At 38.7% G+C, this 16,831-nt stretch overlaps 1 protein-coding gene across 1 annotated transcript in view; it reads left to right on the top strand.

The window, feature by feature from the left end:
- The first annotated feature begins 6,025 nt into the window (after nt 1–6,025).
- The window catches only part of PDLIM4 (PDZ and LIM domain 4), a 79,686-nt gene continuing 68,880 nt past the window's right edge, over nt 6,026–16,831 (top strand). The window contains exon 1 of the mRNA XM_039324945.1: nt 6,026–6,339. Coding sequence (XP_039180879.1) covers nt 6,247–6,339 — 93 coding nt within the window. The 5' untranslated portion in view covers nt 6,026–6,246. The remainder of the gene's footprint in view (nt 6,340–16,831) is intronic.

Below are 16,831 nucleotides of genomic sequence, written 5' to 3'. Positions count from 1 at the left end.
TAGCAGGACTTCCTGTTGTCACATTATTCCCCAGAAGATCAGATTGTCCTTGACTCTGTTGGCCTTTTACAAGGACCAGAAGACCCCAGGCTTGGGGTCTGTTGGAGCTTGTGAGTGAAGTTTATTGAAAGAGCTAAAGCACTTAGACTTATATATCACTTTATAATGGTTTACAGCCCTTTCTAAGTGGTTTACAGAGTCAGCAACAATCTGGCTCTTCATTTTACCAACCTCAGAAGGATGAAAGGCTGAGGCAACCTTGAGCAGGTGTGAATCAAACTTCTGGCAGTTGGCAAATTAGCCTGCAGCACTGCATTCCAACCACTGCTCCATCATGGCTCGAAATGTTTTTATTGCATTTATAGGGATAGGGGATTCTGCTGTGGTTCTTTTAATTTTGGCTGCTGAATGCCTATTTTATATTTTAGGTTGGCTTTTTGCTGGTTTTTAAAATTCTTGTTAACCCATAGTCATTTATTTCACATGATCAATCATACAAATTGAACAAATACATGCATTAAAGATGTAATTTGGGGCATACTTGTTTGGGAGTAAGTCCTGGTGAATTTAAAAAGGCTTAGATAGTTTAGTTATAGTTGTATACATTTCAACTACATACTTAATCCTTTAACAATTGGGAGTAAATGGCATACCTAGTCTCGGTTCAGAAACTAAATGGGCTTAAAAAGAGTTACCATTTGAATGATAGTTCACCAGCAAATCAAAGAGCTATAGGCTATGCTAGGATGCCAAGAAATATCCTGGAAGGCAGCAATTGTAAATCATTTTGGTAAATCATCACCAAAAAAAGCAACATGAACAAGAGAAAAGGAGGAGGCTGCTATCAGAGGAGGCTACTGAAGGAGGCTTCTGCGAGATAACTGCTTTCTAGCTATATCCCTAGATATCTTAAATATGTCTTGTTATCTTTTTTTCTATTTTATTTTTAATTTTATAAATAATATGCATATTGTACTGTATCCCAAATCAGTTAGAAAGTTGCCTTTAAAAAAACAGCAATAAAAGTAAGGATGACTACCAGTGGAAAATGTGGTTCAAAAATATGCAAACACTGAGAATTTTATGTATTACTATGTTCCACAAACCACAAAGTCTTTTTTTAAAAAAGAAATCTCTTTATTTCTCTCCATATTGGAAAACTGATGAGACAAAGAATATGGGGCATATTTTCTGCTAGAGTGGTGAGGATGTGAAAAGTCATAGGTGCTCCGCTACCTTTTGATTCTCCTTTGCACTCCACATTTTACATAAGATTCGGACAAAGTAGAATAAGTTCAAAGAAAGGAAATGCGGGCGATTAGGGGAATTAGTTAAATCCCATGAAAAATGAGTGAAGGAATAGGAAATATTTAACATTGAGAAGAAAATGTTACGGGTAACTTGGTAACATTCTTCCAATATTTGAAAGGTTATCATACAGTGAAAATCAGGTATGTTCTCCATTATTTCAGAGAAGTTGACTAACATATGAAAAAGCATTCAACTAATATATGCAGTTGTATTATGTTGGTTCACTTGTTTTCATAGTAAAGTGTGGAGACCGCCTATCCTGTACAATGACAAAACCAGAGCAAGGCTGGAGCATTTGCCTGCTTCAATAGTAAGCTGATCAGAAGGTATCCCAAAAGAAATCTTCCATTGAAATAATGGACAAGAAATTCGAACAGTTATCATTTCTTTGCACATTGACTTCCAAGGAGAACCAAATTATATTGTATGCAGATTCGATCCAGCAACTCATCTGATCTAGCCAAATCAAACCATACAGGTTTGAGATGGCTAAATGAGTTTTTTGAAGTGTTTGTAGAAATATGCAATGCAAGATAGAATCATAGTAGTGTGAGCATGCCCCTCCCACGAGGCAAATAGAACCCTGGGGGGGGGGGGGGAAATGGTGTGAGCATGCCTTACTTGTCTGTTGTAGTTAGGTCACAGCACTTTCTATGTGTTTGCCTGGCTATCTATTGTTTGAACAAAGATATGTTGCAGATAAAGCTTCAACTGCCTGCTGAAGAAAAAAAAAACTGATAATGGGTAACTTTCTTTGGATTGTTTGGATTGAAGCCAGCAATTTACTCCAGGACTGGGGCGGGGGAATCCCTCACTGCCACCCATGACTCCATTCCATTGGCTGGATTGAGAGATGATTGACATTATGCTATAGTGAAACTTGGCCAGATCACCTGTTGGCTTAGCAGCAGCATGTAAGGAGGTGTAGATGGAAAGTGAAGTAAACAGGCAAACAATTCCTCAGACTCTTAGAGAAAGAATGTGTGCACAGGAGTGTGCTCAGCAGTGGAATATTGTTCAGCTCTGTGAACTATTGTATGTCCAGTTACTGCTTGTACATATGGCTAAAACATTCCAATTTAAGTATGCGTTGCTAACCCATTGAGCTACTTACTTCACCTATGTCTCTAGGTAAGCAAATAATAGCTGGCCATGTCAGAATTAAAACTACTCCACCCACTGAAACACCCATTTCAATCTATTATGTTCTCCTCCCATCTTTTCAACAGAGGAGGAAAATCAAACAGCAGCAACAAGAGTTTTGGATTTCAGCATTTTTATACTTTTTATAATGTTGACAGTTGGCATTCACCATACAAACAGTGAATGGGTTAAAGGAGAAGATAATTTGACATTTTATTTATTTTTATTTTATTTATGTCCCACGTAATTATTTTTACAAATAACTCAAGGCAACAAACATATCCAACTGACCTTCTTCCACCTATTTTCTGCATAACAACGACCCTGTGAGGTGGGTTGAGCGGAGAGTGATTGATCCAAAATCATCCAAATGGCTTTCATGGCTAAGACAGTACTTGAACTCATAGTCTCCTGCTTTCTAGCCAGGTACCATTTTCATTTGTTGAAACTGTTAAATTACTAGCATGAATTGCAAAAGTGTCCTTATGATTGTCCGAAAATTTAAGCTCTTAAATAAAGGGGAAGGGATTTTTGATAGTGTGTATCAATATATGTATACAGCATATTAACATCTACAAAGAAACCATGTGACAGTCAGCATTTTTCATGTTAGGGCTTTCTTTAAAAGGAATTTTTAAAAGTTAGGATTTTTTAAATAAATTAATACGATACATCCTCCTTTCACTGCTCCTGTCTGGAGTATTACAATGCAGTCTACATAGAACTACCCTTGAAGAGTCTTTACAAGTTTCAGCTGGTACAGAATGTGGCCGTGCAAACAATTTTAGGCACCCCGAGAATGGCAATGTAGTACCCTGAAGGAGACGGGCAGTCTATTAACATGAAATGTAAATAAATAAATACATACATGCATATATACATACCTTTGCTGCATGAGCTGCATTGGGTCAAAATTTGCTTCTATGTTCAGTTCAAGGTTTTGGTTATGCTTTGGGACCAAATTATTCAAGCTACCACCTTAACCCTATCATATCAGCCCATCAAACCCAGTCAGACAGAGAAGACATTTTACAGGCCCCGTCAATTAAAGAATTTTGACTGGGGAGCTCCAGGAATATCCTCCCCCAAAGGTTGGGCAGGTCCCCACTGTCCTAGCCTTTCGAAAAAGTTTGAAGACCTAGGCTTTGCCAACCTGCATGGGTCTCACAGAGGGTGTAGTTCAGTGGTTCTCAACCTGTGGGTTGGGACCCCATTTGGGGTCGAACGACCATTTCACGGGGGTCGCCAAACAACGCAGTCCACCATTTTTTCCCCTTTTCCTTAGCTGTGCTACTCCCTTTTATTCTATTGGCTTTTGAAAGCCAATAGAATAGACTCTTGAATAGAGTCTAATTCTATTGGCTTTCAAAAGCCAATAGGAATTGTCCAGGCTGTCTCTGCCCTGCTGAGCCCGCCAAAAGTCCCATTCTACAAACGGTGATGCACCTGTTGAGTAGTCCTCGACTTACGACCGGTTGAGTAGTCCTCAATTTACGACCGGTTGGGGGTCGTGGCATTAAAAAGGTTGAGAACCACTGGTGTAGTTAGTGCCATGAAGGTCTCCCTCCACCTTTTAACTTTTAATTAATTTAATCCTTGTTTTACCTGGATCTTTTTCCTGATGCATTATATCTTTATTTATGTATTGTGTCTGAGAGTGACTACATTTGATAAATAAATAAAAAATCTAAAAGACATGAATATGATTCTTTTTTCTCCCCCCCTTGGCCCTATTATTATTTACAGAACAATTTGGCTAAATTTAGAAATAATGACTGGCTCCAAGTCACAGTTTCTTGGGCAAACCATGACTTCAGCTTGTCTTCTTTTCTAAGTCTAATGAAACTGGTAACAGAATAAACAGAGAAGAGCAGGTAAATGTAAACAATGCAGCAGGTGGAGTTATGTAATGATGCACGCAGGAGGTGGAATTATGGAAAAGGTTCAAGCAATAACCTTTGGAATTTAAGCTGAACTGTTATAAGCATGTTCTGTCTTTATTTTTGAAATGCTGGAGGGTAAACTTTATTAATAGAGTTAATTGTTACAAGAGTATCAATTACAAAAATAGGAACTGTCTTTATCTCAGATAGAATAATGTTTCAACAGTTTAATAAGTACTAAACTACTTAGAAAATGACCTGGTTTCAAGGGCATTGTGTATGAGAGTCATTTTCCTGTGTGACATGGGCAGCAAATAATTTAGGCCACTGGTATATCGCTACAGATGAAAAGCTGTAAATTGTATCACAGACAAACACACACACACCCCAAGACTCATCCATAGGCCTAGATGATCAAGGTAGAAAGGACAAACCAATATGAAAAAAAATGAAAAACACTATTTTCAGAAGTTTATTGAAATATTTTACTACCATATAGCTTTTACATCAGAACAACTAAGGATGATTAAGCCCATCCTACTCAGGTCTGGAGATAAGATGAAAATAATATCATGGGGACAAAGCAGAAAAAACATGTTGCTGTAGTAGATTTTTATACCATTATTAAGTTCAAGTGAGAAAAAATTTATACAAGTTAGTGTAGCAGGCTATCCTTAATATCTAAGTCGGCATTACTGGGGACCCTTTCTGATCTAGGAAAATATAAATTCCAACACATGGAAGTCAGATATTTTTTTGATCCCAGTTCCCTCTCCAAAAAAACCTACTCAGAATATTGGGGTGGGAATTGGGTCCAGTTTTTCCTTAGTTTCAGTTTAGTTTTAAAGCCAAAGTCTCCTAAAAACAGGTAATATTTTTGCATAGAGTATGAAAAGTAAGGGGAAACCATTTTATTTTCCATTCTTCTGTAAACCAATCGTTCCAACTGCTTGCAACGATTTGTACAATATTATGTAAATAAAACCATTCTATACATTGGGAGAGGGTGACTTTACCAGGTGTTTGTTATAAAAATGCATAGCGAAAAGAAAGGTAAGCCAAGATTGCTGGAACTGGATAGGAAACAAAAGCAGGATCTACCTGTGCTCTTTTTTTTTTTTTTAATGGTTCCTTAGAAAATTGCTCTTCGGTTAGGGAAAGGATATGAAGCTGAAGTTTGAGAATTAGATGGCTATTGTCCATATAGTTAAGCATTATTTAATCTCTTCTGACAAATGCATCACAGAAATCATAATTCTTGTCCAATAAATCAACTGAAATATTGCAAAACTTTGTTTGGGATGTTTTGGATTTCAACTTCCATATTATTTTGGCTAGGACTACCAAATTTGGGCTCCAAGAATTCAAATAACCATTAGATGGGAAAAAAGAGATAAATTAACTCTTTGCTCCTCTCTCTCTCTCTCTCTCTCTCTCTCTCTCTCTCTCTCTCTCTCTGAGCACTGGTTAGCAATTGACTCAGGTATAAAAGAACAGCTGGAACCCTCGAAAGAAAAGGTTGGTTTTGTGACTAAAAAAAACCCTCGTTAATCTAAGTTTAATCAGGGAATATCCTTACCCAACGGCTCGTTGTACAGAAGGGCCAAGGAAAAAGTTGGATTCCCGCCCGCCCTAAACGTGAAGGGCCCCGCCTCTCCCTTTCTCTGCCCCCTGTTCCTCCTCCTCCTCCTCCCTCTCTCCCCTGTACGGGGAAGCCGAGAGACGTCAGGCCGGACCGGAGATTAGCAGGCGCTTTAAGTGGATTAGAAAGCGGCAGAGGCAAAGAGAGGAGAGACGAGCCGAGAAGTTGGTGTTGGAGGCAGGCGCCGCTTTGCGAGTTGCTTTCAGCCGGCGAGCCAGGCGCGCTCCCTCATCCCGCTTTTCCTTTTGGCTTTGAAGAGCCTCCGCCATGCCCCAGACAGTGGCTCTGAACGGTCCTTCGCCATGGGGGTTCCGCCTGGTCGGAGGGAAAGATTTTAGCACTCCGCTGACTATTTCCCGGGTAAGTGTGAGGAAAAGCCGCGTCTCTGCCCTCGGTGCGCTGGCGGGGGGGTGGAGGTTTGAGAAGCGCTTCAGGCGCCGGAGGCGGGAACTGGCACTTTTCGGCACTCGTGTCGCTGCGCCGTCTCGGGCAGACTGGTAGAGAGGGTAGAAAGGGGAAAGCGTGTGCGGGCCAGGGAAGCGCGTTTGTACGCGCCTGGTTTTGTTCAAAGGTTATCAGGAGTGGGGTGGGTGAGGGGGACGGTGGTAGAAAAGAAGCCTTTTGTCGACCCGCATCCCTCAGGCACCATTACATCAGCCTGAGGCAACCTGGAAAGCCCCCGCCAGCCAGCCAGCCAGCCCGCCCGCCCGCCAAGCCCGCCAAAGAGAAAAGCGGCGATGCACTTCAAAGGCCCTCCCGGGGGCTCTCGCGCGCTGCTTGACGACCCTGCGGTAGGAGGCACTTGTTGCCGGCCAGCCAGCTAGCTCTCGGCGATCTGGCGCTCCCGCTGTTGGCAGCTTTTTCCTCGCTAAAGGCGAGCAGCGGGACAAGGAACGGGAGGAGGGCGCCTGGGTGAAACGCCCCTGCGAAAGAGAAAAGATGCTGCGTGCGCTTTTAGCCAGATTCAGGACCTTCCCTCTGAGTTGGATGCCGCGGTGGGAACAGAAAGAGCCGCCTCAGATCTGCAGGCGCTGAACTTCGTGGCAGCTCCTTATTTATTATTATTTTTCTCCCGAACCTAGGCTGGAAAGGAAAAACCTTAAAAAAGAGAAAGCGGGCTTTTACTAAAGTGACTAGAAAAGGATGGGGTTATAGTTTAACAGAGCAGTTGGGTTTGTGTTGTTGTTGTTTTTTTTTTTTTTAAAGGAACGTGCGGGAAAGTTTCTTCGAGGGAGGGAAAGGAAAAGATTGCAAGAAACGGGTGCCCCATCAGTAAGTGGATTGGTAGGAAATGTTAATGCAGGGCGAAGAATTATGTTGCCTTTGTGTTGCCCCATCTCCCGCCTTGGGGTCATAACATTTGGGAAGACAGAGAATTTTCCCCTGGACATATTAGTCACAGAAATTATTGTCCTACGTGTAATGAAATCATTTCCTAAACTACTTTAATTTCTAACACGCCGATCCTAGCCGTGATTATTAAAACTACATTTTCCGAAAGCAGTGGGACAGAAGAATACAGAAAAATGAAAGAGACAGATCGTAAAGGAAGAACAGGTAGCCCAGAACTGTAGTGCTGATAACTGGAAAGCCAAAATTCAAAGTTAGCTGAAATCAGCAAAGAATGCTGAAAATAAAGCAGGGCTTCTTAAAATCTGTTCAAAATAAATCAATACAACAGCTGCCCAATGAAGAAGACAGAATGCTAATAAGTAACAAAGAAAGGGCAGAGCTATTTAACTCCTGTTTTAGTTCAGCCTTCAACAAAACTATGAGTTCTACTTAGGAAGAGCAGGATGAAAGGGCAGGTTTGTATTTGGAGACGGATGGCAACATTATTAAAAAATCCCTTTGAGTTTAAATCTTTAGGACCAGATTAATTGTAACCTAGAGTATTAAAGGAAGTAGCTGGATGGTTTAGTTGAACTCTTATCTATTACATTTGAGAATTCTTGGAGAAGGAATGGTGCCAAATGACTTTTAAAAGGGGTCAAAAGAAGATACAGCAAACTACACACCAGTCTGACACTGATACTTGGGAAGATTCTAAAACTCATCAAGAGTTAGATGAGTAATTTAGAACCAATCATCAAGAGATGGATCAAAAACAGTGCCATAATTATCAGGAGTCGGCAGTGATTTGTTGAGAACAAATAGTGGCAGATTAATTTTAGCTTTTTTAGATGAAACATGCTGGATATTGCAGCGGTTGCTTAACAGTATGGTTTGAAAGTCATACATAGATTGCAGGTCATCAATGGCTCCTTGCCAAATTGGAAAAAGATGGTGAGGTGCTATAAGAATATTTTAGGCAACCTACTTCACAATATTTACTTATTTTATTTTATTTTTATTTATTTATTTATTTACCATATTTATATAGCCACCCTTCTCACAAACACATATTTCTGGGCTGGATACAACACAACAGCAGTTAAATATGTCAAAAGAATCTAAAACAACAAAACTAAATAAAATAAACATAAAGTAATCACACAAAATAAATAAAACGAAGAGGTAAAACCCAAGAAACCAGAAGAATAAGCATCACTTAATCTCATACAGCTGTTTTGCACCCTGGGATCCCCAAGGCTGGGGAAAAAAGCATTTTTCAAGGACCTTCCTGGAAGATCCTCAACTCAGGGTGAACGATGTTCCAGAGAGTGGAGGCCACAGCATAAAAGTCATGGCTCTGGAGCTCATTTGGAGATGGAACCGACAGCATACTCCTCATGCCTGATCTGCTGTTTGATTGAGAAAGTAGAAGAAAGGTTTATTAAATCTGCAAATTGTATAAACTAATCAAGGAGAGAAGCAACCTAGAACTAAGGAGAAACTTCCTGACAGAACAATTAAACAGTGGAACAGCTTGCCTCCAGAAGCAGTAAATGCTCCAACACTGGAAGTTTTTAAGAAGAGACTGGACAGCCATTTGTCCGAAATGGTGTAGGGTTTCCTGCCCGAGCAGGGGGTTGGACTAGATGACCTCCAAGGTCCCTTCCAACTTTACTATTATTATTATTATTATTATTATTATTATTATTATTATTATTATAAAGCGGTGGTCCCCAACCTTTCCTGCTTGGCGGCCTGGCTGGGGGAAGGGGAGGGGATGGGTTTGTGTGAGTAGCAGGTACGCGCACAAGCGCTCACAATTCTATGCACATGAGGTTGTCACTCATACAAAGCCATTCCCTCTCCCTCCCCCCAGCTGGGCTGCCAATCCAGAAAGTTTGGGGACCGCAGGTTAGACAAAAAAAAGCTACTCCCAGACTCCTTTTCACGTACTGTATAGATATTGAGCAAATCTCAGCATTCCAGCCAACAACAGAATAACAGTTCGAAGGGATGATGGAGTCTTCTGGTCAACCTCCTGCTCAAGCAGGAGACCCTAATCCAAGTGGCGCTGTCTGTGTGTGTTTGTGCGCTCGCCTGCCATTCGCATGGCCTGGTTCCAAACAGGTAGAGCCCCAGTCCAGGGCTGCAGACTGGGGCACTTACCCTAGATGAGATGAATAATATTTCAAACAAACTCAGTATGGAGAAATGGGCAGAAAATTATGGAACAATAAAGACCACAGCAAACTTCTTCACTTAGGGAAAAAGAATCAAACCTATGTAGTAGTTGATTATACAAGTAGTCCTCGACTTACAACTCTGATGGAGCTTGCCCATTTCAGTCATATGTCATGGCTGTCATTAAATGAGGTATCCATGTGATCGCCATGTTTAATGACCACAATTTCTGCTCTTCTCATTGTGGTCATTGAGCCTCAGGTGGTGAAGGCCCTAGAAGGTCTAGTGCAGGTGCAGGCCCACACTATGTGATCATTAGGATGACCACATAAATGATTTAATGGCACGTATTCATTCATAATAAAAATAATTTGCTACAGATAGTCCTCAACTTTCAACAGTAAATTTAATGACCATTCAAAGTTGCAATGGCACTGAAAAAGTGACTTATGACTATTTTTCACACTTAAAACTGTCATGGCATCCCCATGGTCATGTGATTTATATTCAGATGCTTGACAGCTGACTCACATTTATGATTGCTGCAATGTCCTAAGGTCATGTGATCCTCTTTTGCGACTTTCTGTCAAGCAAAGTCAATTGGGAAACCAGATTCACTTAACAACAGTGCTACTAATTTAACAACTGCAGTGATTTAGTTAATAAACATGACAAGAAAAGTCATATAATGTGGCAAAACTCATTTAACAAATTTCTCAGCAGTATAAATTTGGGGCCCAATTGTGGTCGTAAGTCGAGGACTACCTGTATATACAATTTCTTATTCATTTGGAGAGACAAAAAAAGTGACTTGTGATAATCTGGGGGACTCCATTCCAGTGTGGGACTGAATTTTACTTTCAGCAACCCAACTGAAATTTAGATACAGAGAGAGAAAATATGACAGATCTGAGCATGTCACATGCTACAGATGTGTTAATACAAAATTAATGTTAATTGGTGATGAAAGAAGAGTAGTTCTTTTGAAGGACCATTTTAATTTGTAATTAAAAAAATATGCTTTGATTTTTTTTTCTCAAAAAATACTTTGTAAAATGCCAGAACTAATTTGTTCCATAAATACAGTTCCATAAACATCACTTGTCTATGTGTCCCAATGAACAAAGTTCAGCTTTCGTTTGAACAGGTAGAAAGGTTGGAGATGTTTGCAAATTCTGCTGCAGTAATTAGTGATAATGAAAGAAGCAGATACGAGTTTGGAGAAAATTGTATAACATGCTGAATGAATGCAGTGTGTGTGGGGGGGGGGAATATTCTGCTAGAATGGATGTGGCAGAAGATGCTGAGAAAGGACAGAAGATATGCTTGCACTATTTGTTAGATGCAAAGATGAATGAGATTGTTGAGAGCTTGGTGAGTTATCAGCTTAAAAGACCATTTATTTCCAATGTACCATTTTATCTGTAAGTCTACTCATTTGTATATACTGCAATGAAATGTATATAAAACTAAAAATATGACTAATTTTATTGCATATGATGAAAGAGAAGTAATGAAAGATACAAGAATGGCAAGTACCGGTACTATAATAGGGTCCTGTCTCACAGTATCTGAGAATATTTGATCTTAAATGCAAAAAATAACACCGTAAGAATCTATTATCCAGCTAGGCTGCCTTGAAAAATATCCATGTTAGACATGTTACATTACATGTTATGTTACATTACTGAGGAGAAAAAGTGCTTGCTTAAAAGGAATGTAATCTATCAAAGTCATTTAAAATGTTATAAATGTATATAATATTCTCTAAGTTTCTCTAAGTTTTCCACTAAATATTAAAATGGGCCGTATGCCTATGAGCATGTATGGTATACGTACATTTATTTAATATTTCCCCCATCCTTTTTAGACTATTCCATTTTGAGTATCTTATAATTTGATACCTTATACTATAGATACTCTGTCTACCCTAATATTTTACAGACTATTTACTTTGTCTTAGTATGCTTAATGTAGCAAAATTATATGAACTTTGGATCTTTCAGTATCTTAAGTCTGAAAAGAACTGACTGTTTTTGAAGATAAATGCTTTGTTTATATTACTTGTGATTGGTTGTCAAGTCATTGCACAGAGAAAACAGTTGTTAAAGGGTGTTTTCCCATCTACAATCTGCAAAGTGGTTTCTGTAAATGAATGTGTTAGAAGAATACACTGCAGCAAATTAAAAAAAGAGATAAAGATAAAGGAAAGGAAAAATGAATTTTTTTCAAAACAATTATAAGACATAATTAACTCAGATTTTTAGATAGGCCTTTCCCCTTAAATACTCATTGTTTTAAACTGGGATTTTAATAGCAGAAATTATTGTAGTAGACAGGGCTTTTTTTGTCATAGAATGCCCAGAACGGAGTTCCAGCACCTTTTTTGGATGGAACCTTGTAGGGTAAGCAAGGCAGGTTGTATGACGTGTGAGTTCTGGCACCTTTCTTTTTTTTTTTTTTTTTTTTTTTTACAAATAAAGCACTGGTAATAGATAAATATATCCAGATAAGGAACAAGTAAAATTATAAATATACTTCAACATACTTTATTTGTTTTAGAAAATCTACTGCCTTTCTTTCATTCTCTACCATTCTTTACAGAATTTTTCTCATTTAGGGCTACTATATTTGAATTCCAAAAATCCAGATGACAATTAGGTAGAGGCAGAACATTATGGTTTTTTTTGGATCTCTCTAGTTCTCATCTGGATTTCTGCAACCCAGACATAGCGTCCTAAACTCTTCCATGGAAACTTCACTTAAGAACTTATGCTGGGTTTTAAAGCAAATTAAGAAAGTGTTTAATGAGGCTTATTCAGAAATATCAATAGGTGAGCAAATCCATTTTTCTTTTGGTCACTTGTAATAGTAGTAAAGTTGGAAGGGACCTTGGAGGTCATCTAGTCCAACCCCCTGCTCGGGCAGGAAACCCTACACCATTTCAGACAAGTGGCTGTCCAGTCTCTTCTTAAAAACTTCAACTTGCAGTGGATCATTTCCCTTCTCATTTGTAACAAAATAAAATCTTCATGAAGATAAAATCATCTGAATATATACTTATAAATACTTGCATTTTCTCTAAGTATATCTGTTGTACATGCCCTGTTGTTACATAAACAAACAACTTATTAGGCCTTCCTTTCACCAATGTAGACATCTTTGTATATATCTTTTATTATGGACCTCCCTCACAGAACTGAGAAAAAAACTATTTTTAAATTTGAGCTACATTTTATTTAAATATTAACTTGGGAGGTTGATTAGCTAGTTGCACTAACATGCTAATTATAAATGAGTTTCTACACTGTCATGAAGTGTTGTTAGAGAAGAATTCAGTTGTGGTTGTTTCAAATTCTGTTGCTCTGACATGTTTCTATGAGGTTTCTCTGAGACTTAGCTCAAGAATCCACACTGTTCTGCAAAAGACAACAACATTACAAGCCTCAAAACCTGCTAGGAATGAGAATAACATCATGGCAAACCGGAGAAAAATTAGAGCCTACTATTTATGCATTTCCTTCATTGATAAATTGAGTAGTTTCCCCCTTGGAACTGTTCCAAGTATAAAAGTACTTGAAGAGTAAGCAAGCAGCCAGTCGAGAACCTAAGGGAAGATTTCACACTAAGCCATATTTTTTGTTATGGTAACTTTTATGCTAGATTCCTTCATAGCTTCCTTGTTCCTGCTTCTTTCTACATTTGTTGCTTTCTTTAGAGTAGTTATCGTGTAATAACAAGGTTTTGTTTTAAGGTTATACATTTATATCGGAATTTTTGAAAGTTGGCAAGTTTCAGATGTGTGGAGTCTGGGAAATTCTAGGAGTTGAAGTCCATACATCCTAGAGTTGCCAAGTTTGAAAAAGACCGATTTATATTATATTTTTGTATGAAATAGTTGTAATATTAAGACTAATTTATGATAAAATTAATTTGCTAAGATTCCCATCATTGCCACAATAACAAAGAAAAGCTGAGAGATTAAAAACTAATCAGTGCCTGCAGTATTATTATTATTGTTTTACTGCCCTGATCTGGAGCAAGGTAATTATAAATACCCATGTGCTATTTATTTTTCTTTGCCTCCGTGAAAAAGATACATTTTTCCCAGTGTTGAGTTGTGGCATGCAACAATTCCAGCCTTTTCATTTCCTTAGAATGCCTTCCATTCCTTGTTTAGCAAAGACCGACATCTGCAGTCTCTACTTTATAGTATTCAGGTGTAATTAAAAAGAGAGATATTCACAATGCAGGCAATAGAGACCAATCTCACTCCAATAAATAGTGGCTGAGATGTCAATTAAACCAGTTCTGTCCAAGTATGGAACTGAAATGTTTACTCAACAGAGGCCTCTGTGTAGGCTACCATTTACACAGCCTGCAGACATGTCATAAATGGCAGGGCTCCTCCCCTTCATTTAGGTATTTTTAATAACTCCTGGATAACACGAGTATCTTAAAATCATTAGACATTGTATACTAGTCTCTGTGTTAAGGAGTCAGTATCTGCATAGTCTACATGTGGTTAAATAACAATGACAACTTTGGTCTTAAATAGATATCTGGGTTATTATTCACAGTGCAAACATCTGCTAAGTATGTGCCCCACCTCTAGAAATGCTCCATTAAATCCCGCATTACAACTATAATCTTTTACAAAGTCTTGTTCAGGTTTATTCATACATTTTGTATATATATATTTCTGTCTTGTTCTACAACATGAAAAATATTAATATTGTACGTTTTAATGGGTTTTCCCAAATATTTAAGTTTGTAGTCTTTTAAAGTTTGTCTCTGTGGCTGAGATTTTAGAGAGTTATCTGGTAACAATTTCATTAAAGAACTGTAGAAGATAGAAGAAGTAGTTTGCTATTTATTATAAAATAAATAATTTTATTTCTGTAATTGCTGTTATTAGTTTCACTTAGAAAATGATTCAAGTTATTTCATTAAAAATTACATAAATTATATTAAGTCAATAGACCAAACAGTAAAGGAAAATTATTTTATAAACCTAATGGACAGTTGTAAGATGAGATGCCATATAATTAATTGCATTTCGGAGATAGCAGTCACCAAATAACAGTAAGGAATCATATACTATGGAAAAGGAATCCTATACTATGAAGGGGTTAAGTGGCTGACCAAATGAATGCTATATGTCAGTGATGGTGAACCTTTTAGAGACTGAGTGCCCAAACTGCAACCCAAAACCCACTTATGTATTGTCGGGTGCCGGATGGGTGTGGCCCATTGGCTGGGCATGGCCCATTGGGTGGGCATGGCTGCAATGGTAATGGCAGACTGGGTGGGACTAAAAAGTTCAATCAATTCCAACTTTGCAAGATCTTTTTTTTCCCACGAGAAGTTGAAATTGACTGATTGAACCTTTTTTTTTTTTTTTGCACACGGCGGCGGAGGCCTAAAGCGAAAAGGTTTTATAAAACCCAGCTGAAGGCCTAGGACTGGGGCGATGTTGCATGTGCCCATAGAGAGGGCTCTGAGTGCCGTCTCTGGCACCCGTGCCATAGGTTCGCCACCACTGCTATATGTTATTGTCATAGGTAGAAATGTGAGTGAATTTTAATTTTTTTTAAATGATACAATTGTAGGAAATCAATTGTATGGGATGCTGCTGTAAAAGCATGTGCACAAAATTTGGTTTGTTTCATCTTTTTTTTTATGTGGTGGGGGTATGAGGAGAAAATTGGAAATGACCACATCTTTTTCAAGTAATCATACGTTATTATACCCAAACTGAATCTATCTGTCTGTCTGTCTGTCTGTCTGTCTATCTGTCTGTCTGTCTATCTTCCTGCCTATCTCCAGGCAGCCTTACAAAGTGAAAAGATTAATTCCATTAATAACACAGCATCATAAAGCAATCACCATCCTAGGAAACAAAACTACCCTTCCACATCCCCCTCCAGTTTAAAGGGACCATTGAACTATCCTAGCTCAAGGCCTGAGGGAAAAACCAGAATTTCAAAGTACACTTGAAGGCAGGCAGGGTAGGAACCCTATGAATCTCCAAGGAAGGCTGTTCCAAACGGCAGGTGCAGTAACAGAGAAGGCCCACTTCCTGGGTCCTGCTATATAACATTGCTTAATCAATAGGATCTGGAACAAGTCAAATCTATCAAACGTCTAGCACCATGGAAGATATGCAATCCTTCAAATATCTTGACTTTGTGCCATGCCCATCTAAAAAGTGACCAGAACATGTGAGACCACGAGGAAGTCTCTAAGCACAACTGGCATAGTGCTACAGCTGGGCAAAGGCCTTCCTGGCCAAAGCAGCCATCTTTGAGATTGCCAAGTGAAATTGTACAAAAATGGAAGATCCCCAGTACCAGGAGGACATGGCCGCTTGGTCTTACTAGATCAAATCTAAGCCTGTTCCTTCCTGTCCAGATCCCCCAAGAGCGTCCAGACACTGGGACAAAACAGTAATTGCACTACTTGATTTTCCAGTGATTGAGGGATACCACTGTATATCATCAGCATGTTCATGATACCCAGAACCAACCAATGACAGTGGGTTCATATGGGGGAGAGAAGAGAATGCCAAGCACTAAATCACCCTTAATTTGGGCCTTCAGCTTCAACCTCTCTGCTCCAACGAACACCATCTGAAACTTGCCATGCTTTCTCATTCCCTAAAGCTGGTTTAGAAGGATACTATAAAATTTGTGGAAGTTTCAATAAGTCGAAGATAGTGTTAATAATGTTTTGTTTTCATTTAGACAGAAAAACAAAATATTGAAAGTAAACATTTTTCCAGTTCCTTCCTTTGCCTGGGTTAAGAAGGACTTCGGAAGGAACTGGAAAAATGTTTATTTTGGGATGGTTCTTAGATTTGTTCTTCTACAGCTAAGGCATGGTTCAGCTTTATCATACAACCTGAATCTTGTTTGCAATTTCATAATATGATACACTGGGGGACCCTTTCAATCTAAGACACCACAGGGTATTATTGAATGTTACTTCCCTAGCTTAACCGTATTCAATTAACACATTGTGAATATGCTGTAGAAAACACAAGTTACTTTGAATAACCTCACAGTAGGCTGGCAATATTCAAGGGAGAAAAAAATATTTTAAATTTATTTCATTTTGGACATAATTGTAAAATATTCAGTTCATTGTATTTTGACACACTGATAATTAGAGCCCTTTTAATGTCAAGCCTATTATTAATTACTTAAATTAGTTGATTGCACCGGCAATCCAAAAGAGGAAATCAGGCAGAAGAAATTATTTATATTTTTTTCATTCCAAGTCTGACCTTGGTGGAAGCTTAACAAAATAAATCTCCCACACCCTAAACACTTTC

Source organism: Crotalus tigris, unplaced genomic scaffold (assembly GCF_016545835.1).
Source record: "Crotalus tigris isolate CLP2741 ecotype Arizona unplaced genomic scaffold, ASM1654583v1 scf7180000024310.2302065, whole genome shotgun sequence".
NCBI lineage: Eukaryota > Metazoa > Chordata > Lepidosauria > Squamata > Viperidae > Crotalus > Crotalus tigris.
This window is presented reverse-complemented; position numbering and strand designations above follow the sequence as displayed.